The 27,921-nt window shown below is 38.4% G+C and overlaps 1 protein-coding gene across 1 annotated transcript; it reads right to left on the bottom strand.

Moving 5' to 3' along the window:
- Positions 1-615: 615 nt before the first annotated feature.
- lingo3a (leucine rich repeat and Ig domain containing 3a) lies at positions 616-27,840 on the bottom strand. The gene is made up of 2 exons (XM_057326404.1): positions 27,492-27,840; positions 616-4,975 (listed from the first exon to the last, which is right to left on the bottom strand). Exon 2 carries the CDS (start codon positions 4,929-4,931, stop codon positions 3,114-3,116), a length of 1,818 nt encoding a protein of 605 aa, XP_057182387.1. The 5' UTR covers positions 4,932-4,975; positions 27,492-27,840; the 3' UTR covers positions 616-3,113.
- Between the last annotated feature and the right edge of the window lie 81 nt (positions 27,841-27,921).

Raw genomic sequence — 27,921 nt, 5'->3', positions numbered from 1 at the left:
CCTTTATACGTCATCTCTTTCTGCAAAGCTAAAACGTGACGACATCTTAGTCCCGTGTCAGCCATCGTAGTGCTTCGTGGAGTAAGCGGTTAGTTACAATTCACAACCTCACCACTAGATGTCGCTAAATCTCATACACTGGACCTTTAATACATATTATATTAGTTCATGTCAAGTTATCGCTCCACGTTTCTTATCACTTTTTTTTTACTGCATATGTGCCATCATGCCTTCTACACCACACAGCAGGGTTTTTCACACCATATCCTCTCCAGCACCAGACATTTTTAAGACATTCTTTGTAGCATACTTGTCGGCTTATTAGTAGAGGACTTGCTGCTGGGGGTGTCAAAAAAAAAAGAGAGTCCAAAATGTGCAATGCCGGTACCGCCGTACATTCAATAGGAGATTGAGCTTTTGTGTAGTTTTGTTTCAGTAAACAGATGGTATGAGGAAAAATGTGTCATGATGAGCTGACTGAAACGGATGCTTTTGGCCAGCAGTCGCTCGTTATCACGTCACTTCATACTAAACTTGAAGGACTGATTCCAAAAGAGGATGTTCTTCTAAAAATGTCATTTTAAATTGCTTAAGGAACATCTGACAACTGCTGAGTCTATTGCAGCCAGAGATTCTCTGATTTCGTTTTATTGCGATAGTTCTAAAAATGCATGCACAATTACACTCTTACAGTATGTGTGGTCATTTCTCCAAAACAATGCACAAATGGCTACATTTCTTATTTTGAACAACTTGACTGTTTTGTCGACCTGGATCTAGGTGGTGGAAGAAGCTTGTCATCATAATCGTCATTTGTAAAAGGCAGACAACATCAAAGAAGAAATATGTCCTTTACAAGATATATACAGTAGATTGAATTTTATAAATACATCAAACCACACAATCAACTTCTAATGTCATATTAAAGGGGACGTTCACCCAAAAATGCAAATTCTGATTTTATTCCCCTTTTGTCATATTTCTGCAGACCACAAAAGAAAATATTTTGAAGAATGTTGGCAACCAAACAACAGCAGTACCCATTCACTTCTATTCTATAGACACACAACCAATGCAAGTCAAAGCGTACCGCCACTCTTTGGCTACCAACATTCTTCAAAATATCTTCTTTTGTGTTCTGCCGAAGAAAAAAAGCCATACAGGTTTGAAATGACAAGAGGGTGAGTAAATGAGGACAGAATTTGCATTTTCTTTGTGAACTATCCCTTTAACACAAACAACATTATAATCTGATGAAGACATCCCAACACAGAGAGGTAAACACATGCTTTTATAAACAGCATACAAGAACAATATTCTTGACATACTGTAAGAATGAACCCATCAAGAACGTGAAAATGTGGACCCCCATTTATTTATCGTACCTTAAACAAAACTGTAAAATGACATTATTACAAAAATATCAAAAAAGCTTATTTGAATTGTTTTAGTTGTTGACAATTTGTGGCAGTTTGCAATGTCCATATACAGTAATGTTGCTTAAAACAAGACTGTGTGTCTGATCTATTCAATGTAATACTGGAGATTTACTAATATAGCTGATTTATTTTAATGTAAGATTTGTGTGAAAAACTGATCGACAAGCAGAAAGCAAAAACTTCTAAAAACAAGAACGATCCCCTGTGTACTTTTTTCTTTGAACTATCAAAGTTAAACAGTAGGGGGCAGCAAAAAAGCTTTGTTTCAGTGCATGCCCGTCATATTATAAACAGGGGCACTTGACAAATAATCTAAGAATGATTTGATAAATTCCATTTATAAACACAAAATGCAAGCATAATTATTTCATAATGGATCCAAGGAATTGTGGCTCCTGCACAAAATGCGTTGTAAATGTCTCTTTGATGGTATTTTGTATCCCACTTCTCCACAGAGCTTTCCACAATCAGGCTCATGCAAATGAAACAATGTGAAATAAATCATTTGATTGACGTCATGACGTGCTCCTTTTTGCTTACTCTCAGACGTTTACACAATGAAAGCATACAGACATTGATGGTGTGTACAACCCAAGGTTATTAAACAGTAAAAATGTGCAGGAAATATATATATTTATATTAAAACCTCTTTTAAAGTTTGTCACATCTATGATTATCTTTCAAGAACATGGAATAAAAGTATTTCACATTAATAAACAAGGCACCAAAATGTACACAAAAAACACCTATATGTACAGCAAAGATACAAATGTCTTAAATTGTCAATCTAGAAGATGCATTGGTGAAAGTGTCCTCTGAACTATAAATATGTAATGCTATATAAACATGTGCTTTTTTGTGGTCTATACAGTACCTCTGTATGTGTGTGCGTGTTTACGGTATGCAGGCATGACTCAGAAATAGGTGGCAGTGTAATATAGAAACTCTGTACTTGGTGTCATTATCCAGAGCCATTCAAATGAGAACTGAAATCGACTACCTCGAAGAAAGATTCATTTTTTAAAACAGTCTTCTAAGCAGTTCATATCCCACCCAATAGTTTCGGGGATCGTCCAGAAACAAACCGTTGTCAAATTGGCAGTGTGAACTTCACGCCCATGGTCTACAAATTCATGGGCATATATGAATTAAATTGCCTAGGCGTTGAGACAAACCTCCCAGACATTTACATTAGTCACAACATTGGGACAATGATGTGTTCGGTTGACTTTTGAGGCCGTTGGCAATTCCTTGGCAAGCTGAAAGCACCTTTTGATGGTGATAATGTGAATCATTATGGACTTTTGCTTAACTACTGAAATATAGAAGAATTTATGGGAACGTTCGTCTAAGCAGACTTATTCTGTAGAAATTACATGGTGATATTTTGAACAGTTAAGCATTTTACTATCTGAGACTTTCCAAACGGGCACCGTGATCCAGCGTGCCCCACACAGGAGTTTTCAATTCATCATAAAGATTGTGTAAAATGCCACACGGCACCAAAAGTAAGAATAGCTTATAAATAACGGCAGATGGAAGCTAGCTGACAGTAACTATATAATTCATTGCTCCCTATAAAATCATCCATCTTGGAAACCCAAACACTTGGATGCAGGACTCTTAAATTAATTCAATTTGATAAAAAAAATTCATTTCACTGTTCTCTCTGTTTTATATCATTTTCATGTTAAACTTTCGCGTACCCCCTTGACTGCCGCTGGCTGCTGGGCCATCGACCTTTCTGAAGGAGTACTCAACTGAGAAATTGTTCTTATGCTGACCACGCCCTCGGCTCCACACGAACAGCAGTATAAAACAGAACAGCACCACACCCAAAAAAGTGATGCAGCCCATTGCTGTTGACACCAGGATGGTTTTGAGGTCCAACGTGAACTTGAGGAAGACACGTGTGTCGTTTAAGTTTGTGTCATTAAGATCGCCTATGTAGTACGTGCGGTTTGCTGCCAGAGCACTATCAAGTGGTGATCCACTGACTGTTAATGTCGCAAAGTAGGTGTCGTTGCCACCAGCGTTGCTTGCTATGCAGATGTAAGTACCGCTGTCTGTCACCTGGGCATACCGGATCTCCAACGTGCCTTCAGGGAGTACAATAACACGACCAGTGCTTTTGGTGGTGATACGGCGGCGTTGAGGTGAAATCCAAAAAATGACAGGAGTCGGATCTCCTTCTGCTCGGCACACAAACGACACCACCTGACCTTCACGTGCCGTGAGCTGTTGTAGCTTACGGTTGCGGATTTTCGGCCTTTGACATGTGAAGTGGTCAAACAACGCTGAGTCTGAGAACATGTTGAGTGCTTTTCCTCGTACTTCCACAGGGGCAGCGCAAATTGGTGACCTTCTGTCAAAATTGAGAGTCTTCCGACGCTGTAGGATCCAGAGTAGGCGGCAGTCGCAGGACAAAGGGTTGCCGTCTACACGCAACGTCTCCAGGGTGTTAACGGAATGGAAGGAGCCCTCCTCCAACGTCACCAATGCGTTGTTTGATAGATTGAGCAAACGCAACTGCTGCAAACCTCCGAGACCATATGGCTGCACTAATATCAGGTTCGTACCAACTAGGTGGAGTTCCTTTAGCCGTACAAGATCGCGCAAGGCCCAAGACTCAAGAACAGAGATTGGGTTGTAGGAAAGATTGAGGCTGGCCAGGTGAATGAGGTTTCGGAGAGCACCCGTAGGCACTGTGGAAATATTGGTGTTGGTAATCGAGAGCCAGGAGAGATTGAGACCCTGGAAGCTGTGTGGAGAAATGTACTCAAGGAAGGGCCAATGGTCGATCTCGAGACCCCGCAAACCGCCCAGTTTACGAAAGTTCTGCTCTTCCAACGAAGCAATGCTGAGGTAGCATAATCGTAGAGTCACCAAACCGCGAAGGTAGGAAAGAGACTGTCCGGATATGGAAGTCAGGTTGCATCTCTCAATCGTGAGTTCCCGAAGACCAACCAGACCCAGAAAAGCCTTGTTTGAAATGTACACCAAGTCATTATCCCCAACTTCCAAATTGCGCAGGTTACGCAAGTCCTGAAAGGTGAAGTCCAATAGGATGACCAGTTTGTTCTCACTCAGATCCAACGTGGTGAGGTTGGCGAGACGTGAAAAGGCACCCATGGGTATGAGCTTCAGCTGGTTGGCGCGCAGACGCAAGACTTTGAGATTGAGCAAACTGGAAAAGGCGTTGGGTTCCAGGACACTGATGAGGTTCTCGCTCAGGTCCAGCTCTTCCATTCTCGAGAAGCTAGCCAGGTCGTTGTATTCCACCCAGCGCAAACTGTTACCGCTCAAGTCCAACAGCCGCGTGTCGACAGGTATGCCTCCGGGAATGGAGCTCAGACGCTTGTTCTGGCACATGACGGCTCTTTGCTGCAGGATACAGTCACAGCGCTGGGGGCAGGTTTGGCCGTGTGTTACGGACGCAGTGATTAGGAGCACAAACAGCCCCGGTAAGCTCAGGTGTGGACAGTCCGCCATGCCCCTTCCTTACCTTACGGGGGCTGAATCACTGCATCTCACACCTACAAGAACAAGAAACACAAAAAAATTCATTAAAACTTTTGCATTACTCATAACATGCGTGTTATTGTGAGACAAATAAGATGAATCAGGTGAACCCATCACTGTGAAAGTTTGATGTGTGATCAATAGTTGCTTTTTTAATGATGCGTTTGGAAAAGTAGGTCAAAAAGTGCTGTTGAAAAACATCTTTGTGAGAATGTTCGTATACACATTTTCAGACCAGTATAGTGTAGATAAACACCACAGTTAAGATTAGTAAGAGAGAGTGAAGCTGTCGTTTTAATGACTGAACTCGAAAAACAAATCCCTAAATAACACAGTGAAGTGTAGGATTGAACCATGAAAACAAACAAGTGGTTATTAAAGTCTAAAGTTTGCAGAATATAGATCACAAAAACTTTCTGCACTCACATTTTATTTAAAAATTGAGGTTCAGATATGGGAAAAATACAGATGAAACAAAACAAAACCATGAAGAAATCTGAAATCTTTAGATTACAAAATTCTTGATTTATTTTTTATTTTTCTTTAAAGCCACAATATGGAATATTTGGACCGCTAGATGGTGCACTTTCGAAACAACAACAAAAGGCGACGCTAAATGACGTTATTTAGGAGAGTGGAATTATGGGACATGTCGTTTTCACCATCCAGAGGCGTATGGAGATCGCCCATCATGTTCACGGAAGAGGTAATGAATGAAGTTCTCTGTCGAGTCCAAGTTGGTCGCGAAGCTCTCTCCATTTAGAAAATGCCACGCCGATATTAATCCTTGTTTTATTTCTTCATTTGTCCATAAGCCTGCTTGCCTCGTTTGGCCTACGTTTACACTTTTTTGTGTTTCCTTTACTCGCCAAAGAGTAATCGTGATCCATAATAACAGAACAACAGATGCTGCGTCCCAGATGCTGTATAACCACTTCCGCATTTGCGTGTTGCGGTAGTTTCTACAACCGGAAACTGAGGGAGAGTGTGGAGAACCGGATATTAAGTCACTTATATGCGACAAATACAAGGGAGACAAGGGACGGGCCATTATTTTAAATAGGAATTTCTCTGGATTTGCACATTCCTGGGAACATTTGGGATAATGTAAGTACACAACTACATGAAATATGTCACACTGTGCAAGTGATTTTTGGATATTTCATAACAAAATTCTTCCATATTGTGGCTTTAACCAAATCGATTCTTCACATTAAATGTTTAATCTTAGTACATTTTACTTGTTAAATAAATAAGTACACAGGCTTTAAGCAAGGCATGGCTTCAAAAAGATGATCAGATATAGAAAGCTTCAAGTGGTTCAAACATCCAATTCAACAGCATACTCATAACAGTAAAGATTAAAAAGTTAATACAAAATATCGCTGCTGTCCTTCTGAAACCTTCTCCATATTTCGTGATTTGATTTTTTTGCCAAAAATTATTATTACTAGTCACCCTTTATGTTTGTCAGTGGGTTTTGCAAATATCTGACCCTCAAATTCTTCCTCCAAATTCCTCCAAAGACCACTCATGAGCTAAAAAGAAAGACTTACCTTTAATACAGAAGTCCAGCTCCTACAGCACTACCGTAGGTTGTTAGCGGCTAAGTGTTGTACCCCCCACATAACCCTTCTTTCTCAACCCTTCCCCCATCATCTCTGGTAACCCAAACCCATGACCGGCCCCCTCGTTTAAACCTATATCAGGTGACACCATAAAGCTGGCCAATCAGCACAGACCTGGGTTTCAAAGAACAGGTGCAGTGCTCAGGATCAATACATGACAATCAATGAGTGATATGACTACAGAGAATAGAGTAAAAACTGATGTTATATAGGCTACCTGACATTACTATGAAATAAATTATACCGTGAAACTGAATTTTGGTCATACCACTCACCCTTAAACACACCTATTGACCTATTGATCAACATCAACGATAAAAATGACTGAAGTTTGTCAATTCTATGCCACCAATGATTGCACTTAATAGAATCGCTATGATACATTTAAAACCAAGTGTTTCACACACTTCAGCCTTGAACCTGACACACCACTTAGTTAAAAACATCCAAATCATCAATACATCAGTCCAAGTTAAAAGAATGAAGGATGTCTGATGTCAGTGATGGAAAATCTCCAAGAATCTGTCAATAACTGGACATAAATAATGTAGAAAAAATATTGGCACAGGGGCAAGCCATCCGCCTTTCTGTAGCCCCGCCCACCCCACTTCAAAAGCCCGATATATTGTTTCAAATTAAAGACCTGATACAAGCTACATTAATCTAAACTCTCTAACAAGATCAAAATTGCATGACGTGAGGTACAAGATACTTTCTGTGTACAGCATGTTACACAATAAGTTGCCCAGGGCTGAGTTTAGTCCCATTCTGATTCATCATCTCAAGGATGTATTTGGCTCATAAACAGTGTTGGGTAACATACTAAAAGTAGCAATAGAGCTAATTTAATATGGACGTATGGAAAAAATATGGTTCTTCAGACTAAATTATAAAAAATAAGGACACACTGAAAAATATTAATTTTAATTTTGTTTTCCAGTCCAAATACTTAATTTGTCTGCTAATAAACATTATTATTACAAATTATTTGGGTTTATGCTTAAAAGGAGAAAAATATCTGCCAATGGGGAAAGAAAAAAAAACATGTGTCAAGTTTTTTATACCGTATTGGCAGATTTTTTATAGTTTTCAGTATAAACTTAGGCTTATGTACTTAAGCAACTCAATTGTGATACTTTTTTTGAAAAGCAAGACTAAAAAAATATTTTTTGAAATTTTTACTTGAAAACATTTTATGCAGTGCAGTTTTACATCTTAAAAACATATTACTTCTGTTTAATACAGTCAGCTTTAACTTGCCGTTTTTTGCATTTAAAAAATGTATCAGTTCATTTTTATTATTTTCACATTTCAAAGCTCCAGGTTTAGCTTCCACTGCAAAGAAATTAAAGTGGAACTAACCCCGGGCCCTGAAGCTGTCAGGAGGAAATGAGAGACACGGTTACCTCGCTGCTCTCTTGTTCACCTCGGCAAGGTGGCAAGTGCACCTGAGAATTACATAACAGCTGTTAGTCATACATGAAAAGCAAAATGAGTAATTAGTGTTTTTTCTGCACAGCAGCTGTTAGGATGCTGGTTAACTATAAAATCCACAAGGCAAAACATAAAATAAAAAGATGAAAAAAGGAGAAACACGGCTGTTGACTACGAAAACCTATTGCTATTTTGATTTTTAAATTATATTACACTGCAAAAAATGTTTTCTAGTACAAATACATAAATATTTGTTTACTTGACAATGAAAGTGACCAAAGATGTAGTATTGTTTTCTAAAAGCAAATATAATAATGAAGTAAGTTTGTTTAAAACAAGCAAAAAATTATAATTGCCAAAGGGGTATAAGAAAAATAAACCTGAATTTTGTTTTACATTTTTCTTAAGTACCTGCTTTAAGTTTATTTTTTACCGCACAGGTAGATTAGTTTCTTATTTTTATGCTTGTTTTAAACAACCTTACTTCATTCTTATATTGCCTTTTACAGTAACATTTATTCATTTGGCCGACGCTTTTATCCAAAGCGACTTACAGCTGAGGAAAACAACAAGCGAATCATCTGAGGAAGGCAATAAACACAAGAAGTCCTGGTAAAACAAAGTTTCAGAACATTAAGATGGAAAAATAAAATAAAAAAAACAGAGATAGTCAAACATTGTGACCCCTCAGCATCAACGTGAATCTTCTGCAAGTAAAAGTGTAAAAAACAAGCAACTACCGCCTGGTCCGTTTGTCAAACTCAGAATACTGTTTCCCGCATAAAAAAAGAAAATGTTTTAATGATGAGAACGAAAAACACAACCGCATAAATTAGATTTACTGTAGGCGCAAACATCACAGAGAAACTCTGCTGAGGAAAGGTAGAGAGGATCAAAACGGGGTGAAATGAAGGAAACCCATTTCTTTAATTGGACAGAGAAGCACATTAAAAGAAACATGAAAGGCACATTGGAAGGTAAGAACACTAATGTAAATTTAGGGCAAGTCAGAGAACTCAGAAAAGTTGGAGAAGGGTTAAGGGCCCGTGAGCTCACGTGGAGCCTCTAACTGTTCCATATATCAACTCTGAATCTACATCAGTTTAGTGCCACTCATAGCACTTTTCAACTCGCATCGATTTCAAACCATGCTGCCCACACAACTCTTTACATAACTGCACGTAACCTCCTTATTCTGTCCCACGATGCTTCACAGGCCCATCTATCATTGGCAGCCTGGGGAAACCCATCAGTCAGTCAGATGAAGTGGACCAGAGATGAGAAGAAGGGATATGATGGATGCTCAGGGTGACTGTAGAGTCTCTAGAGGTGGCATCTCAAGGGGATGTCGTACATCACGGAGGCAACTGTACCGCCGGCCGAACAAGAGCAGACAAGGGCAGCGGCTTTTTGCTGAAGAATAGCACGCCACAGGGAACAAGGGTTTCTGGATTCAGCAGAGGTCTTGGCGACAAATGAGGAGCAGAAGCGGTAAAATACTGACATTAGACCTGCAGGCAACACAATAATAGTGACTGTATAGGGAGAACAAACAATGAAGGCAAGTGTTTAGGGTGTTTTCCCATGAAAAGCATTTTAAATTTGATTTATCATTATAAAATTATGCCATTGCAAAGTTTATAGATGAGTGAAAATGTAAAGGGCTAGTAATGGAACAATAACTAAAAGAAAATATTTTTCTTTATTATTACTCACATCATCATCTGCTTTGTCATGGTTTTAAATGAAAGATATTTGTGATACGAGAAAAACCAACTACGCATCAAATCTACTCGCCAAAAAAAAGCCAAACATGTCAGTCTCTAAATATAATCACTGTAAAAAAATCCTAGGGGCAGTGTCGGCACAAGTTTTTGTAAAGTAAAATTGTAAAATAAAAATATGTTGTTTTATGTTATTTTACACCCAACTTTAAAAAAGAAAAATTAAACTAAATTTCAACTAAATTTGCAGTTTATGTAATATATATATATTTTTTACCGCATCTCAAAAATACATTAAAATTCTGTAAAATAACAGATTTTTTACAGTGTTTGTAATTTATTCAAGCCACAAATTTAATTTAAATTAAATTTAAATTTAATAATTCTGTAAAATAGGAATAATGAACTACGAAATAGTATTTACCAGAAGAGGTCCAGGGAGTACACAAATGTTTTGGAAAACGATCTGGAGCTTCTTGATTGTGTAAAAGATTAAAGTAATTATCAAGCTAAACAAAATGTTATTTAATTTTTCAAAAAAATATGATACATTTTTTACGTTATTACGTTGAATTACCCCCCATCAGATTTTGACTCTTATACACACAAACTTGACTTAATTATGCTTAATATCATAAAGAATGTCACGTAGGTAGTTGACAAATAAAACAGTAAATGTGTCCTATGGTGTCCTATGACAGCAAAAATACAATAAAACAACAATGAAGATAAATCTTTCTTATGCTGTTATATAAATGTTATTATAAATATAAATGATATCAAGTCATTTATTATTATCATTTTGTTTTCTAAATTTATGTCACACCATAAGACATATCAACATATCAGTAATTTCACGGCAAAAAAGTAACTATTTTACGATGTGGCTAATTTGTATAAATTCATACAATCTCATTCGGACATTTTAGTATGATTTGCTTTTGCGCCAGTCAGGTTAGGGTTATAGTGTGTTCAGACCAAACGCGCGAATGAAGCGTTAAGCGCGAGTGATTTACATGTTAAGTCAATGCAAAGACGCGATAGACCTACTTGCAGAGCGATTCACGCGAATGAGGCGGCGCGAATGACGCGAATGATTTATACAAAACTATGCTCTAACGGGCGTTTCGGCTGCCATTTTATTTTTTCGAGCTTGCGTCTGTTGTGAATTTCATGCGCGAATGACGCGAATTTCACGCACGAATGAAGCGAGTAAACTCAAAATGTTCAAGCGTCCAACTACGCGCGAATAGCGTGATTCATTCGCGCAAGTCGCGTTTGTTCTGAACACACTATTAGAACTTCAGTATTGCTCTTTTCAAGTAATCGTACATTTTTGTTCACAACGTACAAATTAATACAAATAAGCCACCTCATAAAAAAGTGTAGCATTCCTGCGAGATCAGGTTGAATACAGGTTCGGCATATTTGTCAACTATCCACACACATGTTATGTAAACTCAACAGGTCAATGGTTTACTAAATACAGGTAGCCTACTCCATAAAAACTACAGAGAATTCTGCTCGCAACAGTACAACAGTACCTAGGTTGAAACAAAAACTCCCCCTTTGACAAATGCCACGTTTCTCCCACCACCACAGACACACACCATTAACTGAGCTGACATTTTGAAGCACTCAAACAAAGAGGCCGCTGTTTCGAAAACACCACAAAATTCACCCCTAACTTCACTCTTTAAAAGAACTGGTTTGATGTGAACATCCACACGTACACTTCAGATTTAATAAAAGAGGGAATTACGTCCATGAAGCTCCACAAGATCTGTTTCACGAACACACGCTAATCAGCTGAAAGCTTACGAGAGAAAGAGCGCATGCTATTTTAGAAGCCGCACGGGACAATCGCACACAGCTGTTGAGGGGATAGAGTATCAATTGTGTTTCAAAGACAATGTCTCAGGGAATATGACTTGTCTGACATGCATATTTAATACGGATGATAAAGGAAAGGCCCTCGATACTACCTGCAATTACTCTGTTTGCATATGCGATGAATTATTTAAATGATCATGCTCCGTGAACATGACCTACTGGCATAGAGATAATGACCATGGCTCCCCGGCAGAACTTCTCTGACAGGAATAGTGATTTAGGGATGGGAAGACTCATCCTTCCACGGGCTATCGCTCACGAATAATTTGATTTATGCTTCACGTGATAGCTGCTTTGTCTTCTTTACAAAGAAGTCGGGTTTGATAGAAAGTTGGAGCGAAATAACTAGGTTAAAAGGTTATACTAACTAACTGCTATTGAAGCTGTCAATATAGCACCATAAAGGTCATAAGGTCTTGACCTTGAAGAGAGTGGCACAAATATGTTTCGCAAACCGTACAAGAACGAGCCATTTGGTTTTATTTATCTATTTACGGTACAGGCAATTTCCATCGACATATGGAGGCAGCAGGTTCTCCACATGATGCCGATAATGACATTGGAAACAATGGCCGCTGGCCAAAAGTCACATACATTTGGTGATACAGTCACAGAGAAAGAATGCAGAGAAAACAATAGGGCTTTCCGCGCTTGTCTGACTCACAGCCTTCGGGCTAAATGCGACTCACTGATTCATTTAAGCTTTATATGTGCAAGGCTTCAATATACAGCAGCACTTGAGTGACGTTGAGAGATACAATCTAACGATGCTGTCATTAGGCACATTTGATGCTAAACTGCAGGTACTGTTTGTCAATGAAGTTTAAGCAGCATAATGTTCATTTTGGCACCCATTTTAAAAGGTTGATGCAAATCTCATCATATGCTACTGACAGTCATCATGTAGTTCATCCAAAAATTACAATTAGTAAGTGACACCCTCAGTCCTCAGGCATCTTTTCAGAACAATTAAAGTGAACGGGGACTGGAGCAGTCATAGCATTCTACCTTCTGTGTTTGCTTTATTGTTTGCTTTAGGTTATGTGCATTATTTTTGGTCATTAATGTTCTTTTTTGGTGCTATTCTAGCAATATCGATTCAACAGCTGTTGTTTACTGTTAACATTAGGAACCCATTGGCATAATAGGCAAATTACATGTATGATAGTTACAACAAAGTTTAAGCAGCGTTATATTTTGGCACCCATTTGAAAGGTTGTTTGCTTAGAAAAATGCATTATACACCTGTTTCTCAACACAATGTTGTGGGATATAGATATCGGACAGGAAAACTAAAAGCCTTTCTGTTAAATAAATCTGACTGAATCCGAACAATTTCAATATTCTATTCTATTGAAAAATATATGAATATCAATATTGTGTCAATTCTACACATGTGATACAGTATGTAGCGGTTTTAGCTAGTTAAAATAATGATGAGCTAAGCTCACCAAATATGGTTCTCCACCAGATCCATCAAGATCACATCCATGAAATGAGTTATTTAAAACATTAATTTCAGTCAAGGAATTAGTTTAGCTCAAAGGAAAATACGTATAATAATCGTGATCAAATATACATATTTTACAGTCTCTGATTAGTAATATAAAGCATAACAATACTTGTATGCGTTCGTCCAGCGAATGCCTCAATGATATTATATACTTTACATTATCTCATGGCCATAAGTAACGTGACTTTACCAAACAGGATTTAGAGCAAAGGCTGCGTAAATCGAAACACAGTAAAAGGGACCAAGTTTGTGAGCGTGAATACAGAAAACCCATCACAAATGAATATATATATGGTTGTTTATTAAACTTTACTCTACATGGTAAAAATAATGACGATCGCATAAGCACAAACGATACATGAAACATGACTAGGGACTGAGTTTGACAAACGCACTAGGGAGCGTGGAGGAAGAGAGAGTGAGAAGAGAGAGAGTGAGGCAGCGATTTCTGAACCAATAAAAATCATTTTTAACAAAAAAGAGGTACAAACTTAAACGCAGCTATTCTATATATAGAATCGGATACTTGCAAGCTCTGTGCTGGACCGATATCCGTATGCGCGTGTAGAGATAGAATTGTTCAAAAGGTTTCAGAATGCAGTCCAGCAGAAAAGTTGCGGGCCTCGTGATCGGCCGCATGGCTTAGCCACGTGGCAGCAGAAGTCCATTGTTCCTTCTTTTCCCCCAGTGGGGGAAAAGGGCAGTCTCCGAAGAGACGCCACGAACCAAGTTTTCCGAGAGGTATAGAACAGAAGAGAGAAGAGAGTCTTTTCAGAGCAGGCTCGATATTTAACGTCATGAGATGGCATGCCCACTTGAGTTTGAATCGACCAATCAGAGTTGAGCAGGGAAGAGGTTCTTTGTCCACTCAACAGCTAATTTGCATCTTTATGACCTCCTGGCAACTTTACAAAATACCATTCTAAATTATTACATAATGAAAAGAGAATGTTCTATGGTCACACAATATATGTAAACAAGGAGGAATTGTAAAGACAAACATTTATATAGCAAATATGCTAAGGTCTGAATTGCATCAAGTCATGATTCATTCGGAGGTACGAATACAAACAAAGCCTGAATTAACTTGCCTATTTAACAATTACAGATTATTTAAAAATGGCAAGAGCGACAACATATAACCTAGATATTTAGATATATTTATAGAAAAGGACAGTTGAATCACACAAGTTCCTATTTGTCAGAGAAGTTTCTCTGGTTAGCCTCAGATGTTAAGTTTCAGATGAGACAGAGAGAATTCTCACCTCTGCTTTGAAGCTTAGGAGTCGTAAAATATCCCACAGAGAAACAAAAGGGGTTATCAACACTTTCGGTGAGAGCACCAAACCAAGTCCAGGCCCCCTGGAAATGATCTGACTCCGTCCTGGTTTCTTGATATCAACATCAAAAGACCAAAAGAGAGTGGAGGGGGTTTATGGCTCTTCTTTCAATGACTCCGACCATTTGGCTTATGCTAAATTCTCTACAAGTAATACTGTAAATAATTTATCATAAATTAAGAGCCATAATGGTTACGAACCTTCTTTATTTCAAGCATGATTTACTGGCCAAAAAACATGGAAAACACTAAATAAAATGAAAGATGAATTTGACTGGTATCATTATTGTTTCTTAAAAAATACATTTCGATATAACAATTAAATTGTTATTGTGAATAATTTGGCAATGCTAACGCAGTGAAAATGTGACATTTTGACAGCCGTATTATAAAGTTAGAGCGCTTAAAGTTCACCCAAAAAATGGTCCCCATTGACTTTTCCTAGTTGGTTTAAAAATGACTATGGTCAAGTCAATGGGTACCATTTTTGGGTGAACTATTTCTTTAAACATTCCTTATGAAATTTCCCCAAAACCAAATTTCCTTGTTTGTTTTATTTCTCTTTACTAACATTGCAAGTCAACATTTGTCTGACGTCCATTTTTACTTCTAAAGAAATTTGTAGAAGAAACGTCTGATAAAGTATTGTATTGTGCTGTATATCTGAATACAATAATTGAGAACCCTGGTAAGTCTCCTTGGATATAAAAGAGCCACCTCTAAGCAGTGTTGGGTAAGTTACTCTGAAAAAGTAATTAATTACTAGTTACTAATTACACATTCGATAATGTAATTAGATTACTGTACAAGTTACTCTCTTCAAAAAGTATTTAATTACTTATTACTAATTACTTTCTATATCCTACATCAACCTTGATGAGTTAAGTGATTCAAGGATAGACATGAAACGGCTCTTTTAATTCATTCAAATAAATAATATAAAACTACATAAAGTATTATTATCAATTACAAATGTGAGAATTATACATTAAAGCACAGATTTTGAAGTTAGACTTTGAATTTTGATGTCAATTCCTCTTCTGCACACACACACATATTACACAAAGTATTTACTTTAATTACATCAGAAGTAACTGTAATTAAATTACAGAAAAACAAGAGTAATCCCTTACTTTACTTTTTCAAGGGAAAAGTAATTAAATTACAGTAACTAATTACTTAGTAACTAGTTACACCCAACACTGCCTCTAAGCTAGTAACTGTTCCTCAGGCAATGGCATCACTTTCTTCCAATTCACCATGTCGCCATATTTCCCACAAAATATAAATGACCTTCCCCACTTAAGGATTTCTTAGATGAGTGGTTGCCCTTGCAGTTATACAGCTAATGAGTTCCACCACGTAAGCCGGGTCCTAGCAGCACTGCAGACAGCAGTGGTCATGTGGACAGGGCAAATAAAAAAGTAGGTCAGCCATGTATGGCACCGCTGGCATTTTGGCACAGCCAACAGTAAAATTACCATCCTCTCTGTTATCTCCTCTGAATTAAGACATGAATGACAGGAGCGCTGCCTGTCACCAGACGTCTCAGAGGTCATATGAGCTGCGGAAATAAATTAAAAGGATTACGGAAGTGTTATGGAGATTGCGATGACACTCGAGAGCGATGTCATAAGCTGCAAACACTTATCAGCGTGACTCAGCTGGCATTTAGCGTATTTGACCGCTAGCATGTACTGTAAAACAATTAACTTGCAAATATAAAGCGAAGCCGAAGGCAGCTAGTACATAAAATACACTGGGGCAAGTTGTCACAGAAGCTATATCTCAGTTTTGCCTTAAAATAACCAGTCGTCTTTAGTTTAGCTATGAACGTGATTTATCACTGAAAGATTTGTACCCCTATACCCGTATAACAAAGAAAACATCTAATTATGTTGCCTTCCGTCATATACTTCCAGAGATAGTTACCCTGCCAATTCATAGCCGCAATTTACTCCTGAGGCCAATTACACGTAAATGCAGAGCGATAACATTGCATAACAGATTCCATCAAACTGCATACAACGCTGAGGTTTCATTTGCTTTTAATTAGAAGTCAAATGTAAAGACAGGTACTGCATGAGAGATCTCTTCAGGCAGTGTCGGGAAAGGGTGCGGCCTAGCTAGGGCACATGGGGGAGGTTGGACGCCATCCTGCGGTCATCTGTTTGGCTTGAATGGATTAGAAGACACCCTTCACTGGCTGGCATTCGGACCCTGTCAAAAGGAATCATATTAAAATGCCCTGCCGCTGCCTAGAGGGTTAGCTTAGCCTTCCATGAGAGTGGATACGGTTAAAATGTGATTTTGGAATCATTGCCTTTCACATACACACATAAGTCTGGCTCTACATGGTTGGCCATGCAAATGTAATCATATGCTAACCAATTTGCATAAGTTTGCTTTAAATTTACATGACAGTCATCAAATAGTTTACAACTACATAAAAAATTACAACTGGTAAACACCCTCAGTCCCTATTCACTTATATTGCATCTTTTCAATATGATGAACGTGAATGGGGACTGGAGCAGTCATTGCATTATGCCTTCTGTGTTTGCTTTATTATTTGCTTTAGTTTAAATGCATAATTTTTATCCATTAATGTGTATTTTTGGTGCAATTCTAACAATATCGATTCAACAGCTGTTAATCATTTTTAACATTAGGAAGTTCGTAAACCCACTCACCTAACAGGCTTCGTACATTCATGATAGTTACTCATTTAGTCAGGTTGTGCCGAATGAAAAATTGCAATACGTTGCTTTGCACGTTGGTGCAGCTGCAGGAACAATCGACTCTCTGGCTGTTGGCAACAGATGCGCTGACTCTTTCAACATCTCTGCTTCATTTAATGAAGATTTTCACTGCTTACAAATCAGCTAAAGCAATTAGACACTATTAGCTGAAATCATCCAGCGTCAATGAAAGCAAAGCCGTTTCTTACTCTCATGCTGTGTGAAGGCCGATCTTCTGTCTTTACCTCGGTAATTTACTCTGTTCCTTCCAATTACTGTATCTACTCATTTATCATTCCACCAGTTTCTGATGGCTTTGGCAAACACAGAAGCTCTCCTCGGTTTTCTGTGGCTGTGTTCCAAAACCTACAGTAGTAGTTCGAGTATACACACCCTTACGAAAATGAACCATGGTTTTATTACAGTAAAAGTGAAGTAAGCTTGGTTTTACAAATACCTGGTCTACAAATAAAACATACAAAAACATATGATTGCTGTGGCAAAACCATGATTTGTTGTAGCATGGTTTAACAGTAGTAATTGAGGTATTTGTGGTTTTATTTGTAGTAAAACTTTGGTTAATTTTTTATTAAGAGTACATGACCTGCTTTGTAAGGAAGCCATAAAGTGATTGACTCTTTACGGTAAACACATAACCCCTCAACGCAACTAATAACTGTTAGCATGGTATTAGCATTTTTTTTTTTTTGCTAAATGCTATAATCTTTAAATAAGCAGGTTTATAGTATTAAATAAAATATGTTTATTTATAATAAAAGTTCTCCCACCTTAGCCACCATCTTGAATTGACCTTTTCACTCAGCTTGTCATAATGCATTCTGGGATTTCTTGTAGTTTCAAGGATGTTCATTTTGAAAGGTTAGTTGTTAAAATAATTTCACAAAGAATGAAGTGTCAATCATTTACATTTTTTATAGTTGTTCTCTTTCTGAGACCAGCGGGACTGAAAAAAGGTTTGACTGCCTTCTGAGGTTTGAACTCAATTACAAAGTGATAAAGATAAAGTCTTGTAACTTAACCTTGATCAAATGAAACACACTCTTGGCTCACTCGACAGAATTAAAAAGAGAAATCTCACTTTCTCACTGGCACGGTGGATAACGCACAGGCCACGGCTTTCCGAAACAAAGCATGACGGAGTATTTACACCGCACACTCGACTCCATACAAATACTACAGGGTTCAGTTGACCAGTATGAATTTGAGAACTTACTGAAACAAGGTCAACGCCGACGCAAGCAGCTGTTGCAGTAAAGCGATTAACCCGAGGTTAAATATGGAGTGGTTAGAGTCAACGTGGGTCTCTCGAAAATTAAGATCCGTGCACCCCAACAAAACATGGGGGTCCGATATGGCTTGCAAATGGAAAAAGCACATCATAGAACAATACCCTCGATAAGGCTTTTAACTGGTGTTTAGGAATCTTCGCAGGAGCCATCAATAACAAGGCACGGCAAACACTTGACTGTATTAAACAAGAAGAGAGACCGTAAATCAAACCTTAAATGGCCAGCACTGGGACTGGCTTGCTTCTCAAAGCCTTCAAGATAATAATACCAACCCTGCATGTACAGTATGTTATTGGAAGAGTGATTAGCAAAGATTAAAACTGCAATACCAGCTAAAAACAAGCAGCATCCAAATTATCCAGGAAAATGTTATCTCAGATGTTGCTCTTTCACAGTTCAAGATTTGAATGGGGGTCTTGAATCATGAGGTACACTGTAGAGTTTACGAATAAAAATCTACAAGGTTAAACATATGTTGCAAACTGCACTGGGACAACTGCCCCCGTATTCCTGTTCTGGATACGGTCCTGGCCTATTTCAGAGTGTTGTTTAATCCTGTGGCTCTGTGCTTGCGTTCTGTTTCCAATAAACAGCGGTAATCTCTGGACTGACTGGACGGCAATGGCCTACTGGAGACAGCTGGCAGACTCATACCGCCAAAACAAGACCGCCCGACAGCAGGCCAAACGCCAGCAGAGAGGGCATTGTGTAATACCTGCTGCATTGCAAATGTATAGTGGGATTTATCGCAGTTTCGCTATTGTAAATCCAGTTTGGCCCAAAACACATAACAATTGATTTCAAGATTATCTCATGGCCAGAAATGGTTGGTCTGAACCCAAGGATGATACAACCCCACCAACAGCCAATTCTTTGCCATCAATAAATGATTGCACATGAATCAAATACTGTAAATTCAACTCTTATTTTGTACTCGGATTTGAAGAAAAATCTCAAGTGTAAAGGTCTATGGAACAGGTAAATAAATCCCAAATCCTCTTCACTCACAAGACAGGAAACAGGATAGAAATCTCAAAAACAAACCCCGAAATGGTTTCGGAAACCTACATGGAGATTATGACAAGGCGTGGCAGAACCAGGCTGGGGATAAGAGATGCAGAATTTCACCACAAAGTCTTGACTCAATTGGGACTCGACAGGGCTCCACTCCCACTCGCCGTGAGAGCTCAAACTTCCAATTTTAGTCTGTCAATGTATAAACCCTGCGGACAGGAGCACCTGCATTAACGCAAATGACTGACAATCCTAAGGCCTCTTAGAGAACTGGTTTATAAGGGAAGAAAGGAAATAGGATGAAAGACAGAAGTCAGAAGTGTAAAAGAAGAAAAAGAGTTTGGTACTTTTCCAGCAAGCCTTGCAAATTCTAAAGTACCGGTGCATTTTTAGACATTTTTAGTTATTGTTCAATATTGTTGATTTTTTTCCAACATAATTTTTTGAGCAGTACATTTTCTTGCACATTGCAAACGTGATGCATTTCCCTGATAAAACACAGACCATCACATTTAAAAATAATCCTGAAACAAACATCTTTCATTCTCTCAATTCTAAAACAGCAGAACTCTTTCACCAACCTAACCCAACATACAAAAACCGAATGTGACAAAAGATGATGAATTGCAATTCCCACATCTCCGCTTCATCCTTCTCACATGCAATGTGTTTTGATTAATGACAATGCATTTTTTTTATTCTTAACAAAAGGCATTACTCTGATCAGACACAGGCCATGAATAACGCAATTGTGTTATGAACGTGTCCCCTTGACAATGTCCTTTCAGACAAACCCTGAAATGACAAATTATCCCTACAGCCAGGCTTCGAAATGACCACATCCACAAAGAACTCACAGATAGTGTGTGCACGTGCCAATGAAAAGTCAGAAGAAATCAAAACGGGTAAAATGGGATTTTCTAACTATTTTACGAGGAGGCTTATTATTGGTGTACGGTTATTAAAAAAGCAATACTGAAGCTCCGCCCCTATCCCCACCCCTAAATCTTACAGTCATTGGTGCAAAATCAAGTCAATCTGAAACGTACAAATAAGATTGTTCAAATTTATAGGAATTAGCCACCTTGTAAAATAGCTAAAATGGGATTATTTTTGTACACAAGTATCGTATATAATTAATGATTATCATATACATTCTGTTTCGTTTTACAATAGAAAAACACAACAAATAATACAAGAAATGTCGCAGAATCGATTGCTAATACTTACTGACGCTTCTACTGCTGTTTTTTCACCAATATGAAGTGACTTCTGGGAAGATGATGTCATCAAGCAGCTGACTGTTATTTAAAGCTACAGTTTGTAAAAACCGCCGCTAGAGGGCGCACGATCAAAACAACAACAATGGCGTAGTTTGATGACGCTGTGAAGGAGCGCGGAATGATGGGATCTGTTGTCTTCAACTCCACCGCTGATGGCCATCAATCAGACGGGAACGAGAAATCATGTTAGCGGTTGAGGTAAAGTTTTATAAATGTTGCGTATAATTGTGGTCCATAAATAAGTGACTGCTCGAAACAAGCTAGTTGCTTGCTAGACACTACTTCCGTATTTGTCCACGACACTGTTGTCATGCGGTTTCTACGTCAGTAAAGGCGGTAACAAAAGGGAACGCGGATATGACGCCATTGACAGGCGACTGCACAGCCCCGTGTCACTGTTTAGAACGGCGATTTTCTCACGATTTACAAGTAGTTGGAAACATTTGAGATATTGTAAGTACTCAGCTGAACAAAATATATAACACTAGCCTAGTGGTTTTTGTATATTTTACTGGAAAATGGTTACAAACTGCACCTTTAAGGAATATTATGAAATATTAATCATAATGATAATTGGCTAATTTAAATTAAGACATATAAGATGTGGAATGAAAGTAATGCTACACTGGTGGCCCTATGATCACCATGTAGTTTCCATTATACATTAATAATTCATCAACTGGCAACATGCTTGAGAAGTTCGAGATTGCCTGCAGTTCCTATTTTAGGTCACATGAGAAATTCATAGCCTATCCTTCACGGACCCATCATCAAGGCTCAAGGTCCCGTCAGCAGCGCTGATTTCGGCCTCGCCGAGATGGATGCGTTGTCATCAAAGTAATGATATCACTTCTCCTGAGACCCTACAGGAAACCTTAACAACATGCTAACAGAGATAGAGGAGGTATTGGCAGTAATGATTGTGGGCGGGGCTTAACAAAGGGTCAACTCAAAGCTGAAATAAGTCAGCAATATGACGTGAATTGCTTACAGTCATTCTCAATTCATCATTCAAACCTCACGTTTGACAGCCACACAGACAAGCAGCGTTGCCAGACGACAGTTGGCAACGCTCTCCGAAGAGCAGATCCACGTTTGCAAAATAAGGCACCGAATATATTTTGGATGCCCCCCAACCGTGCATGCCGAACACCAGCGCGATGGCACCTTGATGTGCTGTGTAAACAAACCCCCTTGTTGATTCCACTTTGGTGTGTGGAACAGGAGCTTCATTACGAAATCCATCTGATGAAACCATCCAGGCTGGTTTTGACAGCTACCTCCAGGGAGGGCGAGCAGTGTTTAGACTGATCTCGCTCACCATCTGTCGCCATACTGTCGAGAGCAACCCAATAAAAGATATAAACAATTAAACCATCCATGGGGAATGGGCTGTTTTTCCTCCCGACTGATATCAAAGCATTTTCAAATCCGGAACTCTCCTGTATAGTTCATGAAGAAATAGAACATGCTTTCTTAAAGGAAGCAAGGGTGTAGGGCATCCTCAAAAACATATGTAAGAGAAAGTAATCGGCAGTATAGTAGAAATAGAACAACACCACCTCTGTTTCACAGAAAGTACATGAAGGTGACTTAAAAACAAGACACTAGTTAGTAGTAATGCAATTAGCGATGCATTTTATTTTAAGCTAAGTAAAAAACGGCACTGTAAAAGATACCGGAAAAAACAGTAACATTCCGGGAGCTCGGGCGCCAGAAAAAAAAAGTAAAATTAAGTAAAACGACAAGTTTTTCATGTTATTTTACGCCCAACTAAATTTGCAGTTTATTCCTGTAGTTTAACCGTTTTACCGCATTTCAATAATACGTGGAATTTCTGTAAAGCAAAACTGAAAAATTCTTTAAAAAATTTTTTACAGTGTGCTTAAAAACACTGACTTGATTTTACGAAACAGTATAATAAAAAAATAGGTAACACTTCGTCTACACCGGACGCAATATGACATGACAAAACACATAAGAAACCCAATATAAATTTACATTTTGTCCACACTGGATTTGTGTCATGTCGTCTGGTAGGGTGCAAGAAGTAAATTACAGTACTGGTTGTGTGTTAAATAGCATATAATAAACACTATATTCTTCATGCCTTAATACACAACCAAGACCACCACGTGCTCCTCAAAACAAATCTTACGCCAACCTTTCAATGTTCCACGAAAAAAACCACCATTAATTCACTGCCCGCCATTATCTTACCCGTTCCTCTTGCAAATGGTTATGAATTATACGTTTAAGCGACAGCCGGCTAAATCGCTTCCTCTGTTTCCGTCTCATCCTAACCCCCTCCCAGTAAAACTGCCAGATGAAATGAATCATGACTTTGTAATGCACAACAGAGAGGAAAAGTCTTTAAATTGAAACGATGATTCTCTTGCATAAAAATGAGCGCTCTGTGAGAGTGGAATAGAGTTGTAAGTCTCTGTACATCATTACCCCTCATGACATGGTCTTCCAGATGTGACTTAAAGACTTGAAAGCTTGCATTCATAAATCTATATGTCATCGCTTAACACAGTAGCCGGTTGTGTACAGACTTCAAGTGAAAGGAATAATGGATCTAAAAACATCATCAACCAAAGAATGCAGGAGACATCCATTAATAAGATTTCTGCCTCGTGTATAAACCTGTGGGTGGACCTCCAACCCAGAGGGGCTATTTTAAGGCGAACATTTAAAAAATTCATCAACCTCCATCTGCCAGCAACTGTTGAAGAGGGACGGCTTATTGAAAGCCTTCCCATCAAATCAATCTCATCTTGATAGAAGAGGACAAACAGCTTTGGGGCTTGTTTGATGTGTAGGTTGTTAATCCAATTACATAATTAAAGAGCTGGCAGAAATTAAGGCCCAAGGCAGGGGAGCCATCAAAGGCGTGCAACCGGAGCCTCTCCCAAAACATTAGAATGTGGACAAGGACAGTGAAAAGGTAATTCAAGTCACTGAAAGAGATAGTAAGGACATCTACACTGACTGAACTCGGGTAAAAAATGCCAGACGTCAAAGGCTGGACGAATTTGTCACGACAAAAGATGAAGATGTCAGGAAAAGCAAAACATACGTCATGTTTTCCTCAATGTGTTTCCTCAAAAATCTTTGGTTAAAAATAAACAAAAATGAGTTATTGAGCAAGTACAATAAAAGTCAGCGTTCAAAACTGTCACCTCATCCCGTTCACAATGGTGAGCATATATATTAGAAGTTGACCTGTCAGGTATGATTTCTCTGGAAATGTCAGAATGACGTTGTTTGACTTCAACCTACGTAAAGATAATCACATATGTTTAAAACAGAAATGTGACACAGTCTGCGAAAACCCAGCTAAAGTATTTTTTAAGATTTACTGTTTTTTTTTTTTTACATAAAATCATCATACATGATGCTTTTGCATTTTGTGAAACTATCTTTAATATTGACTGAGTAAGGCCATGTCAAAGACTGAAATCATAGTGAAATTAATAAATGAACTTTGATGGTCATTGTCTCATAATCAGATTAGCCAGGATTTCACAGACTGGGTCACAAATGACGATATCGAGGCAAAAGTTACAAGATTGCAACTTTAAAAGAATAGTTTCCCCCAAAATTAAAATTCTGTCATCGTTACTCACAATCAGATTTTTTTTATTTAAAATGTCAACATTCAACAAGATTCTGCACTGTTCTTGTAATCAAATAGTGACATTGACTGTGTTAACCAAAGGTCAGATGTGTTTGCACACAATATGCTCTTTGGAATGTTTTCAAATGATGCTGGGAAAACATCACCTGGGATGCTGGGATCATCAGGTTTTGCACAAACAAATCAAATGCATGTTGTCATGAAATCAAAATGAGGCACTAATGAATACTTAATGAAGCTCTCAAATTCACGCATTTCAATTTTTCAATTCATTTCTTTAAAGTGCTTTTAAGCCCATGTTATTCATGCAAATGAATATTAAAATGTTATATTAAATTAGAAAACTTGAAACAACGTTTCAACTAGTGCTCTCAGACTTTTTGACCCCACTGTATATCAGTGGTATCTTTACCGTCTGATATTATCATCGCATCACTGTACAACAACAGTACTTTGTACATTAGAAAGAAATGCTTTGAATAATGATACATTGATCTCAATGTTTATTCTGAGTGTAGAGAGCTTTTGCAGAGATCTAATCCTTTTAGTTTTGTGGTCAACGGTAAACAGGTTGCACGTGCTTCATCTTCATGCAGCAATTGATATGCAAGCCACAATCATAAGACACACATCATACAGTAGGTGCCGCATGTAAATCGCTTTTGTTTCTGTGCCCCATCGGGAACCTTGGATATGCAAAACGCAGCCTTGTTTCAAAGCCAATGAATTAAACATCAATGACAGACTCAAAACTGCTTTTGTCCCCTTTTCATCATTCTTTTAAAGTGTCCAATTACTGTACTTTGACTAAGAGGAGGTCAAGATTTGCGATTATACGGAGATATCAGGGTGGCTCATTAAACGTAATGCCAAACAGACACGGCAGCATTTTATAGGGGCTGTTAATACACAACACAAAGGCCTGGAATAACAATGAGAAGGAAAATACTGGAACATCACCTTGTTGGATAATGTAGATATGTTTCCACAGCACAAGCTTAAAGGGATAGTTCACCCCAAAATACAAATGTTATCATCATTTGCTCATCCTCATGTCATTCCAAACTTGTATGACTTTCTTTCTTCTGCAGAACTCCAAAGAAGATATTCTGAACAATGTTGGTAAGCAAACAACAAAGGTACCCATTGACTTGTATTGGTTTTGTGTCCATACAATAGAAGTGAATATGTGCCGCCATTGTTTGGTGGTTACCAACATTCTTCCGAATATCTTCTTTTGCGTTCTGCACAAGTAAGTAAGTCAAACAGGTTTGGATGAATAAATGATGACAGAATTTTCATGTTTGAGTTAACTATCCCTTTAATATGTGAAACAAATGATGAGCACAAAAGACCCGAGCCACTTTTCTTGAATGAAATTGAAAACGGAAAAAAAACCGAGGGGAATATTAATAATAAATTAATATAAATAAATAAATAAGAAATATAAATAAGTAAAAATGTTAAATATATATAACAGAACATTAACCAATAGCAAATGCAAGTCAGGATGACATTATCCAAAATGGAAATTCGCTTGAAGTGGCACAAGTTTACACATTTACAAAAATATTACAAATAATTTTTTTTTAAATAGAGTGTATATAAAAAAAAGTTACAAATAATTGAGGATTGCCTTTAAAACGGCACTGTTGTCCCTCAAACATGAAACTAATACATGGAAGATCGACCTAATAAACATGTCAATAAAGTGATGATACTTAGATTCACATCATTTATTGTTGTATGCCTAAACTACTCAAACAGCACACAATGTTCCAGCTGCAAGCCTGATCTTTATTGTCTGTACTGATCCAAATACAACAGCAACAAAATCTCTTCCTCCTCCTCCGCTGCCCACACACACAGCGATCCTCTCTGTTCATCATCCTCTCATCAGGAGCTCAGAGAATCTTACTGTTGTCATAAAAACCAGCAGACAGAGCAACAATGCAAATTCATTTCTCTAGTCTAGTAAAGAAAAAGCTGGTCCACAGAAAAGTCCAGCGCCCCAAAATGCCCTCAAGACCAACAGTGTAAATTAAAAAGCTTGATACGTTTATGCTGCTGTTGAAATTGACCAATCGGGTTTCACCGTTTCAGCTTTGAGCACTGAAGCAATAAAAAATCTGAAGGCTGATAAGGACATTTTCAAAGAGCTTCTCGAGATGAGAGTTTAGAGACACTGTTAGTTACGCAAGCTCATGTTGTACGCTGTGGTGCACCATGTGAAGTCAATTAGATTTTAAAGGAACAGTTCACCAAAAAATGTAAATTTTGTCATCATTTTCTCAAGTCATCAATGGAGAAGACACACGAAAAAAAAAACTGCGGCACCCATTAACTTGCATTGGTTTTGTGTCCATACAACAGAAGTGAATGGGTACCGCTGTTGTTCGGTATACCAACATTCTTCAAAATATCTTCTTTTGTGTTCTGCAGAAGAAAGAAAATCATGCAGGTTTGAAATGACAAGAGGCTGAGTAACTCCTTTAATGCGCTGCGTGAGACATATAGACTACTTTTATAGTGTTTTTTAATCGTTTTCAGACGATGAGAGACTGAAATGTCAAATAAAAAAAGAGTTTTTGACTTTTGCATTGCACATAAAATAACAACAGCAAAAAAGATGTGACAAAATCCCGTTCCTATTTCTTTAAAATGAGCTTTCAAAGAGTACCTACAGAGGAGCCAGACATATTAAAATAACGAGAATCGTGCGAGAGACACTGCAGGGGTAATGCTTGCGTTAGTGAGCTCAGAGAGCACTGTTGCATTAAACATTCTTAACGCACGCAACAGCAGCTGAATTCAATAAAACAATACTGCAGTTAACCTAGAAACTATATACAACCAAAAGCGGTTACAGATCTGATAACACTGACAGCTTCTCGATCACATATGCACATGCCTGATCAGCCCCTAAAATTCCTTATTACAGGTGGGATGCTGTCAGTTTCTTTAAAAGCACTTCACAGTCCCTGTCTGGAGAAGATGAAATGGCTTACCCAGGACTGGAACTTGACAGGTGGTACGTCCACATCGGCCGAGCCTCGGTATCGGCTGTCCCTCTCAGCTTCTACGTGTGGGCTGCGCACAGCTGCTCGCTTTGAGTCGCTCAATTAAGCCTGCAGACGCTTCCGGCTGCGGCATCGGGTTCCCTGACTCCGACAGAATCGCCCCTCTTCCTTTGGTGGTGGTCGGTGAAGAGTTGTGGCTCTGTGGGGAGAGGAGCTGTCTTTGTTGTCTATTGTCAGCAGCCAGCAGTCATCAGGTTCATCGTTCGCATTGTCCCACTGACAGGAGAGACGCGTGTGGCTTCCTGAACGAGTGTGTGTGTGTGTGTGTGAGAGAGTGTGCGAGGCTGGAGAGAGAGAGAGAGAGAGAGAGAGAGAGAGAGAGAGAGAGAGAGAGAGAGAGAGAGAGAGCCTGCTTCTC

Source organism: Triplophysa rosa, linkage group LG25 (genome assembly GCF_024868665.1).
Source record: "Triplophysa rosa linkage group LG25, Trosa_1v2, whole genome shotgun sequence".
Taxonomy (NCBI): domain Eukaryota; kingdom Metazoa; phylum Chordata; class Actinopteri; order Cypriniformes; family Nemacheilidae; genus Triplophysa; species Triplophysa rosa.
Note: the sequence above shows the minus strand (reverse complement) of the source record. Positions and strands in the feature narration are given on the sequence as shown.